Source organism: Ursus maritimus, unplaced genomic scaffold (genome assembly GCF_017311325.1).
Source record: "Ursus maritimus isolate PB19 unplaced genomic scaffold, ASM1731132v1 scaffold_22, whole genome shotgun sequence".
NCBI classification, from domain to species: Eukaryota; Metazoa; Chordata; class Mammalia; order Carnivora; family Ursidae; genus Ursus; species Ursus maritimus.
In genome coordinates this window covers 31,745,813-31,760,941 of record NW_024424675.1, presented here as the reverse complement: position 1 = coordinate 31,760,941, position 15,129 = coordinate 31,745,813, and the positions used below count along the sequence as shown (strand labels likewise).

The 15,129-nt window shown below is 43.2% G+C and overlaps 1 protein-coding gene across 1 annotated transcript; it reads right to left on the bottom strand.

Annotated features, from left to right (window-relative positions):
* Positions 1–7,194: 7,194 nt before the first annotated feature.
* On the bottom strand, positions 7,195–13,033 carry SRSF6 (serine and arginine rich splicing factor 6). Its single transcript, XM_040638324.1, has 6 exons — positions 12,776–13,033; positions 12,404–12,552; positions 10,964–11,088; positions 10,610–10,818; positions 10,249–10,332; positions 7,195–10,152 (listed from the first exon to the last, which is right to left on the bottom strand). The coding sequence occupies exons 1-6, from the start codon at positions 12,880–12,882 to the stop codon at positions 9,792–9,794; spliced, it is 1,035 nt and encodes a 344-aa protein (XP_040494258.1). The 5' UTR covers positions 12,883–13,033; the 3' UTR covers positions 7,195–9,791.
* Between the last annotated feature and the right edge of the window lie 2,096 nt (positions 13,034–15,129).

The window sequence follows — 15,129 nt, the reverse complement described above, 5'->3', positions numbered from 1 at the left end:
CAGAGCCTCAGCTATTTCCCTCACCCTGACCCTGCTAAATATCTGAACCTTGTTCTCAACATACTGATAGAATTCCCGTCTTAGGACACTGAGGTACCCAACAAAAAAGAATCACTCAATCAAGGCATATTCATTTTCTATTGTGGAACAAATTACACTCAGTGGCTTCAAAAAGCACAAATTTATTACCTTGTAGTTTGGGAGGTCAGAAGCCCTAATTGGGTCTCATCGGGTCTCAAGGTGTTTTATTTCCCAGTACCAAGGACTTTCTTTCCAAACAATTAGCTTGTCAGTGGGGACAAATACCACTTAGGAAAGGTGGTCCAAGAACCTGAAGTCTCTGTACAAGACATTATGTTGCTTTGCTCGGGCTCTGTCTGCTCCAGGCCATCTTCTGATTTCATTTTTCAGATGCCTTCATGTCCTAGTGCACTTGGGCTGCTAGGGCAGACCACCAGACTAGACTAGGTGGCTTACAAGAACAGAAACTTACTTCTCACAGTTCTGGAGGCTGGAAAATCCAGGATCGAGGTGCTGCAGATTTTGTGTCTAGTGAAGTCTTTCTGGCTTCACAAACAGCCATCTCCTTGCTGTGTCCTCACATGGCAGAAGGTGCAAGGAACTTTCTGGGGTCTTTTATAAGGGTGCTAACTAATTCCACTCAGGAGCACTCCACCTTCATGACCTATTTACCTCCCAGAATCCCCACCTCTAAATACCATCGCATTGGGGATTAGGCTTCAGCATCAATTTTGGGGAGATACAAACATTCGGTCCGTAGCACTTCATATCCCATAATCAGCTATTTGGAATGGGGTTGCTAGGAACTTACCTTCCAATCTCCCTTCTTCTTCCACTCAAGGAACACACTGGCTTTCTGGTACAAGCCACGTACTTGGACAATGTTAGCCAGATAAGGGGGTGGCAGAGTGGGTGGGTATCTCCCTCAGAAAAGCTTATCTACTGAGAGGCAAGAATAAAGTTCCTTGGTGTACTTGTTAACTCAAGAAGCTCTTCCCTGGCTTTGGATAGCAAATGAAAAAAAGCCAACTTCATCAAGTGTTATCTTTTATACGTTATTGGAATTTGAAGAGAATTTAATAAAGGGTCTGTTTTTAAAGGTGTGGGCAGGTTGTTAGAAAATCACAATTGTTAGCAAAAGACCATAGTGGCTAGGAAAAGGGGACAGTGGTTACTAGGACTTGGAACAAGAGGGCTCTGCATAGAAGACACTATGCCCTTCCAATGAAGACCACCACCAGCCTAAACTCTACAGGGAGGGAGCTGTTGGAAGTACTCCAATCTTAATCTTTCTCATATCCTACTGCTGCTCCCTAATGACTGAACCTAATCTGAAAACAGAGGGCAAAGGAGATGTGGATAGTCAATGGAGGTCAGCTTCCTGTGGCTCAGAATAGGCAGAGAATTGAGGGGTGGTGGTGTGGGAGTGCCAAATGTCAAGTATCTGTTTAGGCAAAATGAAATAACCCCCAAAGGTTTTCCTTTTCATACGTCTGTGGGTTGGTGGACTTAGGCTGGGCTGTTTCAAGCTGTAGGTGGCTGAGACTGACAGACAGCTTGGCCCCACCTGTCTCATCTCCTACCAGCAGGCTGACCAAGGGATATTATTCTCACGGTGATGACCGAGATGCCAAACACCACGCCCATTTGTGCAAGTGCTTCTTAAGCCTGCAGTTATGCTGTATGCTTCCTATAGCTAAAGTTACTACTTACCACAAATTTGGGGGCTTAAAATAAAAATTTATTACCTTACAGCTGTGGAGATCAGAAGGCCAAAATGAGCTGAGGGGACGTTTAGCCTGGAGAGGACCTTCACCAGGTCAGGCTCTGAGCAGGGCAGTGCTCCCTCCAGAGGCTGCAGAGCATTTAGTTTTCTGGCCCAGCGGTCCCGTCCCTTCCATCTCTAAGGCTGGCAGTGTAGCATCTTCCCAGCTCTGGGAAACAAGCTCTGCTTGTTTTCACATCAACTTTTTCTCATCTTTTTACCTATTGTAATTACACTGGGCCCACTTGGATAATCCAGGATCATCTTCCCATTTCCAGAACTTAGTCACATTTACAAAGTTCCTTTTACCACCTAAGGTAACATATTGACAGGTTAAGGTTAGAAGGTAGGCATCTTTGGGGAAGGGAAGGGTAATATCTAGTCTACTAAACATGTCATGCATGCCAAAATTCCACTGGCCAAATCAAGGGACAGGAGGTACTCTGCTCATGAAGAGGGGAGATACAGAAATATGTGTAGATATGTAAAAGAATCTGGCAAGACCTTTAAGTAAGTGTTTACTGAATGTGAGTTTGGACCATTATGACTCAGGGTATTCCACTGATCAGCTTATTACAATCACAGCCACAGCTATCCATGCTGGAGTTCCTACCAGGTCTGCAGGGGAATGTCATCTACAGCAAAGGCGGACGAAAGCTGTAACTTAAGATCTTATTTGCTCATTCCAATTTTAATGTTGTTGTGTACTTTACACACTGAAATTTATGCTCTGAATTTCCTTCTCCCTCTATTCCTGTTACGCAGAGCAAGAGGACACATTATTTGCTTTAAACCCTCTGAAGGAGTGGAAGAGATTCTGTAGGGGTATTAAAGTTTCCTCACTCCTTTGCCAGAACTGACCCAGAATTCAGCTGAACATCTATTAGGGCAGGGTGTCCACATACTACTTATTCTGATCTGAGCAGTTTTTTTGAAAATGATTTTTTAAAAAGACTGTATTCATTTGAGAGAGAGAGAGCGCGCGCGCGTGTGCGGGCACGCACATGCATGAAAGCCAAGGGGGAGGAGCAGAAGCAGAAGTAGACTCCCCGCTGAGCAAGAAGCCCAATGCAGGGCTCGATCCCAGGACCCCAGGATTATGACCCAAGCCCAAAGCAGATGCTTAACCGACTGAGCCACCCAGGCACCCCTGCTCTGAACAGGTTAAAGCAAATCTGGAGTGCTGTCTGTTACTACCAGGCCCCACTGTTAAGAGGGACCCTGACCAACCAGAATACAGGGAAACAACAGAGATGGTTAGGGACTTTAAAACTGCTGCACTGAGACAGCTGAGGGGACATTTAGCCTGCAGGAGAGGACCTTCATAAGAGCAGAAAGTAGTCTGATCTGGGGGGGCCTGAGAAAGATCCAACTAGAAGCTATGAACACCCAGGGGCCCAGGTTGTGCTTGCCAAATACCATTTCCAAATAAAGATAACCAGGGCTCGTTGGAGAAATGGCTGCTTCCAGGTCTGGGACTAGAAAGTTGAGCCTGCAAATCCTACCATACCAGAAAGCAAGGAAACTGATAAGATTATTAGGCTGTTTCAAATGAACTCAGGAGGCAACCCGAGTTGATGTCCACTGACTAAAGAGAACAAGGCGACACCAATTAAGGAGAACTGCCATGGATTGAAAAAAGTATTGCAGATCATGGGTTCATGGTTTAATGGACCTAGGCAAAATCATCAATGCCTGCCAATGACAAAACCCCACCAGAATCTGATAAAGCCTCTAGAATAACAGGTCTCAAACTTGAGCACGCACCAGAATCACTTGGAAGGCTTATTATACCACCACCAATGGCTGGGCTCCACTTAGTTTCTGATTCAGTGATCTAGGGTGGAGCCTGAGAAACTGCAAATTCCCAGAGAATGTTGCCGATGTTACTGGTTCCACGAACACTTTGAGAACCATTGTTCTTCGGTCTAGAACATGCTAGATGATACCATGAGAATGCAATCAGCAAAATCAAGACTGAGAAACTACTCAACAGTGACCTTCAACAAATATACTGCAAAGAACAAGAAACTGAGGAGACTTAAGATATCTTTTAGAGGCATACAGCGAACTACCTTCAGCGGGAATGTCTAGGATTTCCTTCAAAATTATCTGGAAGGGAAGCAGACAGACCTATATTGTTAAAGCTAAGTATCCAGGAGGTTCATCACACTATTCTCTTAGCTGGTGTCTGCAATCTTCTAAAATCAAAGGAACAGCAATATATTTAAACAGCACACTCAAGGCTGTTTACGAATAGCTAAAAAGTAGTAGTGGCCACTTAACGCTAATACTCGGGCACCATATTCAGAAACTCTGCTTTGCCTACCTTTTCCTCAATTGGCTAGAAAAGTTTTAGGGTTTGACTATTTATAGAATGTTTTAATAGGAGCAGCTAATCTTTAAGGAGTGACTCTGCCAAGTGCTTTGATAACAGCATTTACCCCCATAACAATATCAGAGGGTACTGTTTTCTACATGAGGACGTGGCTTATTTCTATTTCATCTTTTCAATCTCTCATCTATTTAAAGTGGCCTCCTGCTCCTTTTTTGGCCCTAGGCTAGAACCATTCTCCTTTCAGAGGTAATGGAGTACTACCTGATGCCAACAAAGCTCTCCCTTCAGCAGCTCTCAAATTTGAAAATGATTGGCTCCCTCCCTAAAAACAAAAACTCTTTTTAACCTTATTTGTAAGACTGTCTACTCAGAGAAGTACTGATTTATAGGTTATTAAAAATGAGTACATATGATGCAGAGGACAGTCTCATTCTTGTGATATTCCTGTTAAAAATGCAATCATGAGAAGACATCAGACAAACCCAAATTGAGGGAAATTCTACAAGGTAACTGTCCTCTACTCTTCAAAAATGACAAGGTCAAGAGGACCTGGTCCAGATTAGAAGAGACCAAAGAGCCAGGACAACAAAATGTGGCAAAGGATCCTGGCTAATGTAAAGGCTATTGGACGACAACTAATGAAACAGAACTATGGACCACGAGAGTAGACACTACTGCATTGATGCTATTTTTGGTAGGCACTGTAGTTATAGTTTTTAGGTATAAAACAGCAAGATGTCTCTACTTTCCTATGATTCAAGAAAAAAAAAAAAGTAAATGAAACAAAGTATAATTAGTGAATGAGAAAAAGGTTATAGTTTTTTTGTACAGGATTTTCCTATTTATCAAAATAATTACTTGAAAGTGTATGCATTCTGTACTTTCTGAGCCTTCCATAATCTAATTTCTTGAGTGCTTTTCACTAGGAATTATCTGACACACACTTTTTTTTTTTTAATGTTTTAGGGCTGTTAGGAACTGAACTAGGATTTAAATCCTGCCTGTTTATAAATCTTCACAATTCTAGGACTTCCCTAGAAATGATATTGAAAATAGATATAAATAAACGGGTGTTAACAGTAAATATGAATTTAATTCAAACAGTTTCCTAGTGTTTGAGCTGCAAGACTTACTGTTACTTGCCCTTGTAAAATTCCAATGAACTATGATGAAACTATCTGGGAAGTATCAATTTTTCTAGATTTGCATCTCCAGAAGGACGCACAAAAAACTAGCAATCCTGGTGTCCTCCAAGGGGTCAGAGGTGGAATTTGCTATATTAACCCTTTTACAATTATCTTCCGACTTTTGAACGAACCACGATTCCTTTCTCTTCAAGTATAAAAAGTTAATCACCGGGGCACCTGGATGGCTCAGTTGATTAAGGGGCTGACTCTTGCTTTTGGCTCAGGTCATAACCTCGGGCTTCTGGGACAGAGCCCCAAGTTGGGCTCTGCACTCAGTGGGGAGTCTGTTTGGGGATTTTCTCTCTCCCACTTGCACACTCTCTCTACAATAAATAAGTACTTTTAAAAAGCTAATTATTTATTAAGTACTATACTAGGGGTCTACCTGTGGGCGGCTGTAACACAGCCAAGAAAATCTAAACAAGCTATCCAGGACCTAGATCATCAATTACACAATCCCATCAACTCACCCTTTTAGCTAACAGACGCATACATGGTGTTACACAATGATCCACCTTATTCAAGACGTGGTATTGCTCAAAGAAGTTCAAATTTAACGTGTAAATTGATAGATACTAAACTATGTAAAATCGCTCTATATTCTCATTGTTTGATATTGACTATTAAAAGTAGTATTTTTCATTCCTGTCACACAAGCCAAGGGATTAATTACTTCAATAAAACAATGCTGGTACTGAAAAAGTGTACTGATACATATTCATTCAGGAGTATACTAGTCAGCCATTTAAAATAGCAGACCTCTAGGTTTTAAGTAAAAACAAGTTGTGGAACACCACTCATGGTAAGAACGGCTTGTTGGAAGGAATAGGTTTCAGGACCAAAGTCTAGGCAGAGACAGATACTGTTAGCAGCAGCTACCTCAGCCAGGGGGCTGTAAAACTTTATGTTCCCAAGTACATATTACTTTTGTAATTAAAATTAAGTCAAAACTTAAGAACAAAACATTCAACTACCATAGCACTGAAATTGGATAAAGTCAGAAAATGCTTTCTGAAAACAAGGTAAATAATAAAAATGTTATGTTTCCTAAATGTAAACTGCCAAAGTTTAGAGTGCTTGAAGTCTAAATTAAGGAAATTAGGTTAAGGACTTTGGAAAAGGTGATTGAACTTCTTAGTTTTCCTGAGAAATAATTGTTATGGAAAATGTTCAGATTGCTACAAGGTAACAGGTAAGTGAATTTAATGTGAAAATAAAGCAGGACAATACAAAAAAGGTTTAGTACGCTTAATTCTTCACAGCAGCAGATAGTACTTATCATGTATGGCACTATTCTAAGTGCCTTCCACATATTAACTTTTATTTTTATTTTTTTAAAGAAGGTTTTGAGAAAGAGAGCACATGCGTACAAGCAGGGGGAGTGGCAGGCAGAGTGAGAGGGAGCAGACTCCCTGCTGAGCAGGGAGCCCAACGTGGGGCTTGAGCCCAGGACCCTAGGATCACGACCTGAGCTGAAGGTAGCCCCTTAACCGACTGAGTGGCCGAGGTACCCCTAACCTTTATTTTTAAAAAGATTTTTAAGTCACCTCTATACCCAACATGGGGCTCAAACCTACAACCTTGAGATCAAGAGTCACATACTTCACCAAGCCAGCCAGGAACCCTAGATATTAACCTATTTTCACAACTCACAGCTTATGCTTACTATTTCATGGATATCATTCAAGCACAACTGTTAAAGACTTGCCCAAGATAAACCATCCACAATGTTGATCCTAAATGCAGGTCTCTGAGGAACTGTAAACAAGACCTTTTTCTTCTACTCAAGTCATAAATGGCTTGCCAGTGGCAACTCTAGTTCAAAAAACCATTTGCCAAATATTTGGCACTAAGTGGGAATACAAATAAATTCAAAACGAGCCTTTCCCTCAGTAAGCATTTTATTGAGGAGATAAAGCATAACGTGGGTTAACAAACTGGGAAAAAGAAGATACCAAGATGAAGGTAATTAACAACACAGGACTGGAACGTCAATCACAGTAACTGGTAGGACTCAAACTGGCCTTAAAGGCACTACGGCGTGTCAATCAACATTACCAGGTAAAAGAAAGGGGAATCACGATGTCGCTCATTTCTGTTTTTGCTCTCTGTTTAATACTCTATCTAGCCACAGATGTACACATGGCGTGTTGTAGACTCTCAGATTCTACTTGTAAGTTAGCAAGGAACTGAACATTTCTGTCAACTCTGTTCTCAAGTGGGCCAGTGTTCTAGAGCTTTAACATATCCCATGATGTAGAGGTCCACAGGTATGGACTAGGACTAGATTTTCATGAAGTTGGTCTTTGCTATTACTAGAAAACTTATGTATGGGTGTAGGCATTTACCTTAAAATTACCCACTCTGGGGACAGCTAACAACGGAGATAAAACCTGCCTATGACCATGTGACGTTACACTAATACAAGAAAGCCCAGTTGAAGGACGACTTTACAAAGTCAAATTTCACACTGTGATATTCCCCCCTCCTTCCTTTTTAAAAGGCTGTGGTTTTAAAAGCTTTTGTTTTTTCCCTGAAAACAAGAGAACTTTGGTCAAAGCCAATTCTTAAACCAAATTTTGAAAGGCAGCTGGAGACGCGCCTCTTCATTTAAGAGTTGTAATTTCTGTTCTTTCAAGTAGGCAAAACGATGAACTACGACTGCAGACACCAGTGTCTTCTTTCAAATTCTGAAGTTTATACTGGAAAAAAACCCATTTCTTATGAATATCTAAATTTTACAAAGTATGAAAAGTAAAGAAAAGGTCATGGAAGAAGCATCAACCTTTTGGGGCACTATATTCCTAAGAGTAGGCTCTAAGATTTTTTAACAGGAAGCCCAGAAATTTCTCAAAAACAAGTCTTTTTACTCATTATCAGGTACTCCCAGCTACTCTGTGATTTTGACACTTAAAATCAATTTTTTTCAAGCACCCTCCATTTATCAGGTATGCCTTCTGGACTATCTGAGCCACAAACCAACTCTAGATTACCATGCTTTTCTAGTCACACCTGTGGCATGATGAGCACTGTACCACCATGCCCTACTATATAGTACAACCCAGCCCTTGATACCTTACAGTGATAGCTCCTAGAAGAAAACTGAGTCAAATAACCTACATCTTAGTTACAAACCAAGGTTAATGAGTGCTTTTAAATGAAATTAAAGTACTTAAACAAAAAGATATAAGGTAATTCATTTCTCATACTGCAATTTCAACTAATTAGGTCTACAGATATATGGACTACCTGGTTACCCAGAACCTCCTACAAATTTGCAGTGTAATTTGGCTTCCACAGCTTATCATTACACTTCATAACAAAGTACAGAAAGTTTAGGGTTTACCCATGTAAATTCTTTTCAAGCCAACCATTATGTTGTAAAGTTACAAGGATGATCTAACCAATTATCACATAACCTCTTCAACTACAAGAAGGACTGATTGTTGGGTAGAATTTTACTTTAATCGGCAAACTGATTTTACCAGGCAACCTATTAAGTGCCTGTTAAATGTAATGATCTTCCAGCAGTAAATGCAGTATTTGCTTTTCTACTCTGAACAAGAATATGCTAAATTTCCAATAGTAGAAAGGCTACTTCCATTTTTATATAACAAACATTAAAGACCATAGAACCATACTCTAACAAAACACTAATTACACTGACCACTTACAGAAAGTGGGACTACTAGGCTAAATGGGATCCCAAGTGTTAAGAACTACTTCTTCAAGAGTTTGATCAAATTTAAGTTTGAAAAGTTTCATTATTTAAAATCTAATTTAGGCAAAATCATATAACTGACTACAAAATACCTTTTATTTTTAACTTAACTCAACGGGGCAGATAGACTTTGGCAAATTTGATTAACAGCACAAAATGTTATCCAAATGGAATAATTTATTGCTGGTCTGAGGCTTGCCTTCTTTTACACTTAGATAGAATTTACATTGTTTCCACAAAGAGCAAATTATCAGTATTTAAAGGAATTTAATAGTGACCTATTCAGTAAGGCAATCATCTTGGTAGCAAATTTTTATTGAAATCTTACATAACTCAAGCTTTATAAAAAGCCAACATAATTGAAAATTGGGGTCTCCCTCTAAAGCCTTAGGTATTCAAAGCTTGAAACGGTTAATTTAAAAGCAAACAAAACAACAAAATCCCTGCAGCAGATCCTGCTGAAATACTTAAAAAAAATCTAAATGAGCTTAATCTTTACAAAAGTTGTTTTAGCTCAAAAGCTATAAAATCAAAGTTATCTTAATTCTACAAAGAAGGGAGAGGGTCTTTACTTCATGCCACCATTTCTTTAGAATCTCATTTTTTTCATCAAATTTGGCCACAAATCAAATTTCTGTGTGCCCCCATTTTCAGGAGATTCCTCTTGCAGAAGAGGCCAAGTACAAATATGGAAGAGTAACTGCCTAAGCAAGTAGGAAAGTGTTCCATAATAGTGTGCAAAGAATATAGAGTTCTAGGTTAATCTCTGGAACTCGATCTGGACCGTGATCTTGACTTTGAACGAGATCTAGAGCGGGATCTTGAAGCTCTTTTTGGTGGAGGGGACACAGAACGTGCCTTTGAGGGTGGAGCAGGTAGGGGTGAATTTGAACGAGACTGGCTTCTTGATCTAGATTTTGACTTTATATCACCTTTTCCATTTTCTTTGGGGGAACGAGATCGAGAACGAGACCTGCTTCGAGATTTCTCATACTCCTTAGATCTGCTTCGAGAGCGCGAACGGGAGCCCCGATCAGACTTGGGCTTAGATTTGCTTTTTGATCTAGATTTCCTGCCTTTTGATCGAGAACGTGATCGACCTTTGCTCCGAGACCTGGATCTAGACAAGAAGAGTTGGGATTTTTTTTCAGTACCTTGCCAGAACATACAAGTACAGTAATATTCAGAAAAAAAGACCTCACAGCTTATTATTTACCGGGAGCGACTTTTTGAGATACTTCGAGATCTACTGCGGCTGCTCCTGCGACTCCTACTTCGTGACCTTCTTCTAGACCGTGACCTATAACCAAACACAATAAAAATCTTAACTTCGATACATCTCATCAACGTGAACTTTTGTGTCATTTACAAAAAAACAATACACAAACAAAATGTAATTCTTTACCACAAATTAAATCCACCTGAAAGCATCCTGGAAGAGAACTCAATGATGCACAATAAAAAAGAGATCAAGTACTGAACTAATTACAATTAAGTCTCAATTCAAGTACTGCCATTTGATTTTTCTTTGCTCTTGGCAAATATCGTTTCCTCTCCTCTATTTCTGAACAAATTACCTTGATCTGCTTCCAGAGTAAGATCGCCTATGGCTCGTTCGTGGCTTATCCTCAATGAGCCTAATGTTTCTGCCATTTATCTCTGTACCATCCAGTTTATCCAAAGCACGCTTCATGTCAGAGTAGGAACGGAACTCAATCACGCCTTCATTTGTGCGCTCTTTGTGGGCATCCGCATAGGTTACTTCACCTGCTTGCCTCATGAAATCCTAAAAGAACAACGAGACTGGTCAAACCTAGAAATGTAAAGAAAAAGATCTACATACCGTACTCGAGACTCGGAAATAAAGTGAAACAAAGGCCTACCTTTTAAACATTAGCCATATGACTTTTATCTCAAATTATAGCACGTACCTTTAAATCTTGCCAACTGCAACGACTAGAAAGGTTTTCTACAATAAGCCTGAATTCTGTACGAACAGGTGGTCCGTATTTGTCTCTGCCAGAGGTTCTCCGACTGCTGTATCCACCTCCACCACCTTTATCACATGAAGAGAATAATTAGATGCTTTGCAATGATAGGGATGAATGTTTTTTGAAAGTTAGTACAAACATATCAACTTTTATTTACTGGAGTAGGACTTTGCTATTATATTGCTAAACCTTCGATACAGTTGTGATTTGCCATAAATTAAATTAAGGGCAAGTCAAACAGACTAAATCCAACTAAACTTCTCCTACAATCTGTTAGAGAGTGACTGCTCCTTTATTCAATTTACCTCGCTAAGTTTTATTTTACAGAACATTGTAAAATATAAAACTTAACTGATTACATGCATTTCTACATTTTACAAAAATGTTTACTAGTTACACTAAGTACTTACATCACAGTGTGAGGTTTTTGGTGGTGGTTTGGCCACAAAACACGCAAGGTAACAGTCACCTAGTTCAGATTAACCAGTTTTGTCTAACCCTTGGAATCCTCACCATCACCCTGCGTCTAATGGCAAAAGGCTGCTGTCGTCATGGCTTCCGGTAAGGTCAGCCAAAGGGTCATAGGGCAAGGGTCACACAATGTATGGAAAAGCCAAGGCCAATCAGGAAAGGCAGTCATCTTAGCCTCAGTGGACACAGCCTCAGCCCCATTGGTCACTTTCAAATTGAAACATCAAGGACTTGTTAAAAAGTTTGAATTCAACATGCAACAATTTCAACATCAAACATTTAACATAACCAAACCCCTCCCACCTCCTCCCAATAACATGCCCCAACTAGTTCGAATACAGCATAAAGCTTATTTAAGTCTACTTTGTGGTATCATACCACATTATTTCAAAATAGTATTTCTTTGGCCCCCGCCAATTTTAATAACTAAGACCTAAACTTAAAACCCCTCCTCTGACCCCGCCCCCACCACCACCCCACCTCCACCCCGCCCCCAAACTTCTACGCTAACACATTCACATTTCTAGCTAAAGCACTGTCAGGTAAGTGAGGGGAATACAACAAATACGGCCATCCCTCACTTCCTCCGTGGGCAGAGCTCACGACAGTGCTGACAGGGGCCCAAACCACCCGCCCCTCCCAACTTAGCAAAAAGCAATAAATAATAAAATTTAAAAACCCCCAAACACCCCAACCCTAGCTAGGCAAAACCCACAACCCAATCCCCGCGCTCCGGCGTCCCGTGGCTGCCCCGGGCAGGCGTGAAGGCAGCAAAGCCCGGGGACACTGGAATCTATGGACCCCTGCCACCGCGCCTGCCCGGGATGGGAGGCCCCACCCCGCCCACCCTAAGCCTGCGCCCGCCCCCCAGGGTCCCAAAGACGCGGAGCGCGCGGGGGTGGGACTCACTGCGGCTTCCGTAGCTGTAGCCGTCGCGATCGCGACGCGGGCCCCGGGCGTGCTCCACGATCACGCGCTCGCCGCAAAGCTCTTTGCCGTTCAGTTCGTAAACGGCGTCGTCGGCGTCGCGGGAGTCCTCGAACTCCACGAAGCCGTACCTGGGGGCGGTGCGAGGGCCGGGGACCGGCAGGCGTCGTTAGGCCGGGAACGCGCACGCGCGCTCTCCCACCCCCCGCGCGCGCTCCCGCGGCCCCGCGCCGCCGCCATCTTGGAGGCCCTGCCACGCGGCGCCGCGGCCTTGGCCCTCTTCCGTCCGGCGGGCTCCGCCGCCGCCAGACCCGGGGCGTTGCGGGCGGACGCGGGCGCTCAGGCCCGACTCACCCATTTTTGAGGTCTATTTCGAGGAGGCGGCCATAGCCACTGAAAAAGCGCTGGATGTCCTTCTCCCGGACGTTGTAGCTAAGGCGTCCTATGTAGACGCGCGGCATGTCCGTGGCGGGCAGGGGCCCCGAAGGCTGGCTATCGAACGGCGGACCGCAAGGCAAAAGCCGCGGTGCGGGTGCGGGGACGGCGAAAGCCCGAACACGCGCCTCACACCGCAGCGGCGGCCGAGTCCAGCCACACAATGGTGCGCGCGCGCCAGGGCTGCGCTATAAGGGCGGGCGAGCTGGGGGCGGGGTCGACGCGTGACGTCAGCGCGCAGCACGTACCCTCCCGCGCTGTAGCCCTAGGCTCGGGGGTGACTTGCAGGTCCACCGCTCGCGAGGTGTCGGGGAAGTGCGGTTCTGCTCGCTCACAGTGTTTTTAACGCCCATCTTTCTAAGCGCAGTGTCCCGTCGTCGAGCCACAGACTTGTCTTCTAATTTGTACTTTCTAAAAAACTTCCTCTCGGTGATCTCTCCCGGGACAGGCGCTCGGGAGGCGGGCCAGGAGGACTCCCGTTTTTCATTGGTTCTTGCGGTTGTCATAATAGGCCTCCGTGGTTTCTGATTGGCTCCTGAAAGCGAGGGCGCTCGTTTCCTCCACTGATGGGTTAACGCTCAGTTTGGCGGGGAACTGGCGCTCGGACACAGGTGATTAGCTCATTTTACCGCATCCCGGGCTTGAGCTGCGAAGTCGCAGTGACCCGGCCGGAATCGCGTTGCGAACGCAAAGCCCTATTGGTTTCATTCACGGCCATCATCAGCCTTGACCGCCTTGCGGCACGTTACCCCCCTCTCTCCGTGGGTCTTTCTGGAAGCACTGGCAGCTGGAGTCACCTATAGATTGCTGTGTACGTGGTAATTCCACGCTCGCTGTGGGTGCTCACAAAGGGAGCCTCTGGCCTAAGAAAGTCGAGCAAGACCTGACAGCCCTCTTGTAGAGGTGCGCTCTCTCCGGTGTCCAAGCGCCATCTCTTCCCCCAACAGGTTGGAAGGCACCTTTTCTAAATGTGGCAGAAATATACATTTTTTTTAGTGTATCACCAGAGATACCTTTTAAAGCTGGAGAACTGCATGAAAACCCCGAAGAAGTAAGTTTAGGTGGAGAGCAGAAGGCCCTGGTGTACTCTGAAACTTGACTACAGGAAAGGAGACTGGCCATGAGGGAGCAGAGAGGGAAAAACCAGGAGTCCCGGAAGCCAAGAAAGGAAACGGTATCCGTGAGATATCACTGGCTGTTCAGGTATTTCCGAATATTCCAGCTCTATTTGAGTGGTCCAACCTCAATATTCTTCAGGTGGTTGAAAGCGGGCGATTTTGCCCTCCAGAGGACTTTTGGCAAAGTCTAGAAACAGCTGGTTGTCACGACAGGGGGAGAAGTGTTAATACTGGCATCTAGTGGTAAAGGTTATACAGTCTGTGCTTAAAATTAGATAAATCATACAAGGTAGATCTTTAAAAATTCGTGGGATATACCAATTAGGGAAAAGAGAATCCAACAGTGAGACATTTTTTCACTCATCAAATTGTCAGTATTTAAAAAATTGTTAAAATTCATTATGGGCAAGAGGTGAATCAGGAAATGGCAGTGATAGAGTGTTGGTTGCACTTCCCCTTTTGGGAAGGTAATGGGGTAGTACTTATTAAAGGATGTGTACGGGGAATGGGGTGTTGCCTCCTCTCTTTGCAGTTCATGTGCCCAAAGAGAAGGATGCAGCTGACGTCATCCTCTGCTCCCTCTCACTTCTCTTTCCCCAGAGCCCAGTGGCTACTCTTTTTTTTTTTTTTAAAGTAATCTCTATACCCAGTGTGGGGCTCGAACTCACCACCGTGAGATCAAGAGTCACACACTTCACTGACTGACCCAGCCAGGAACCCCACAATGGCTACTCTTAACAAAAAACCCCTAATGCACCAACTACAGAAGAGGCCATAGTCTCGAATATCATCATTAAAAGGAGTGTTGGGTCATCAGCATTCTGTGGAGTCTTGATGATCTAACTCACCTGTTGATGATGGTCAACTCATCTGTTGATATTTTGGAAGAACAATTGGAGAAACCCTAGATGTACAGCACAGGAGTTCATTTCTTTAGATACCTGCAATTGTGGCAAATAAAGATCACTCTATTGCTGATTCTAAAATTGTGGATGTAACTGCAGAAGTCATTGAGAGAGAGTGAGTTAATAACTTTGAATCCATAATTTCCCAGATTGGACAGTTTAGAGCACACATTATGGTTTTCAGTCCCAAGTACCATGTGATTTGAAGCGGGTATAAACTGGATTCTGGTACATTTTGCTGTATGATATC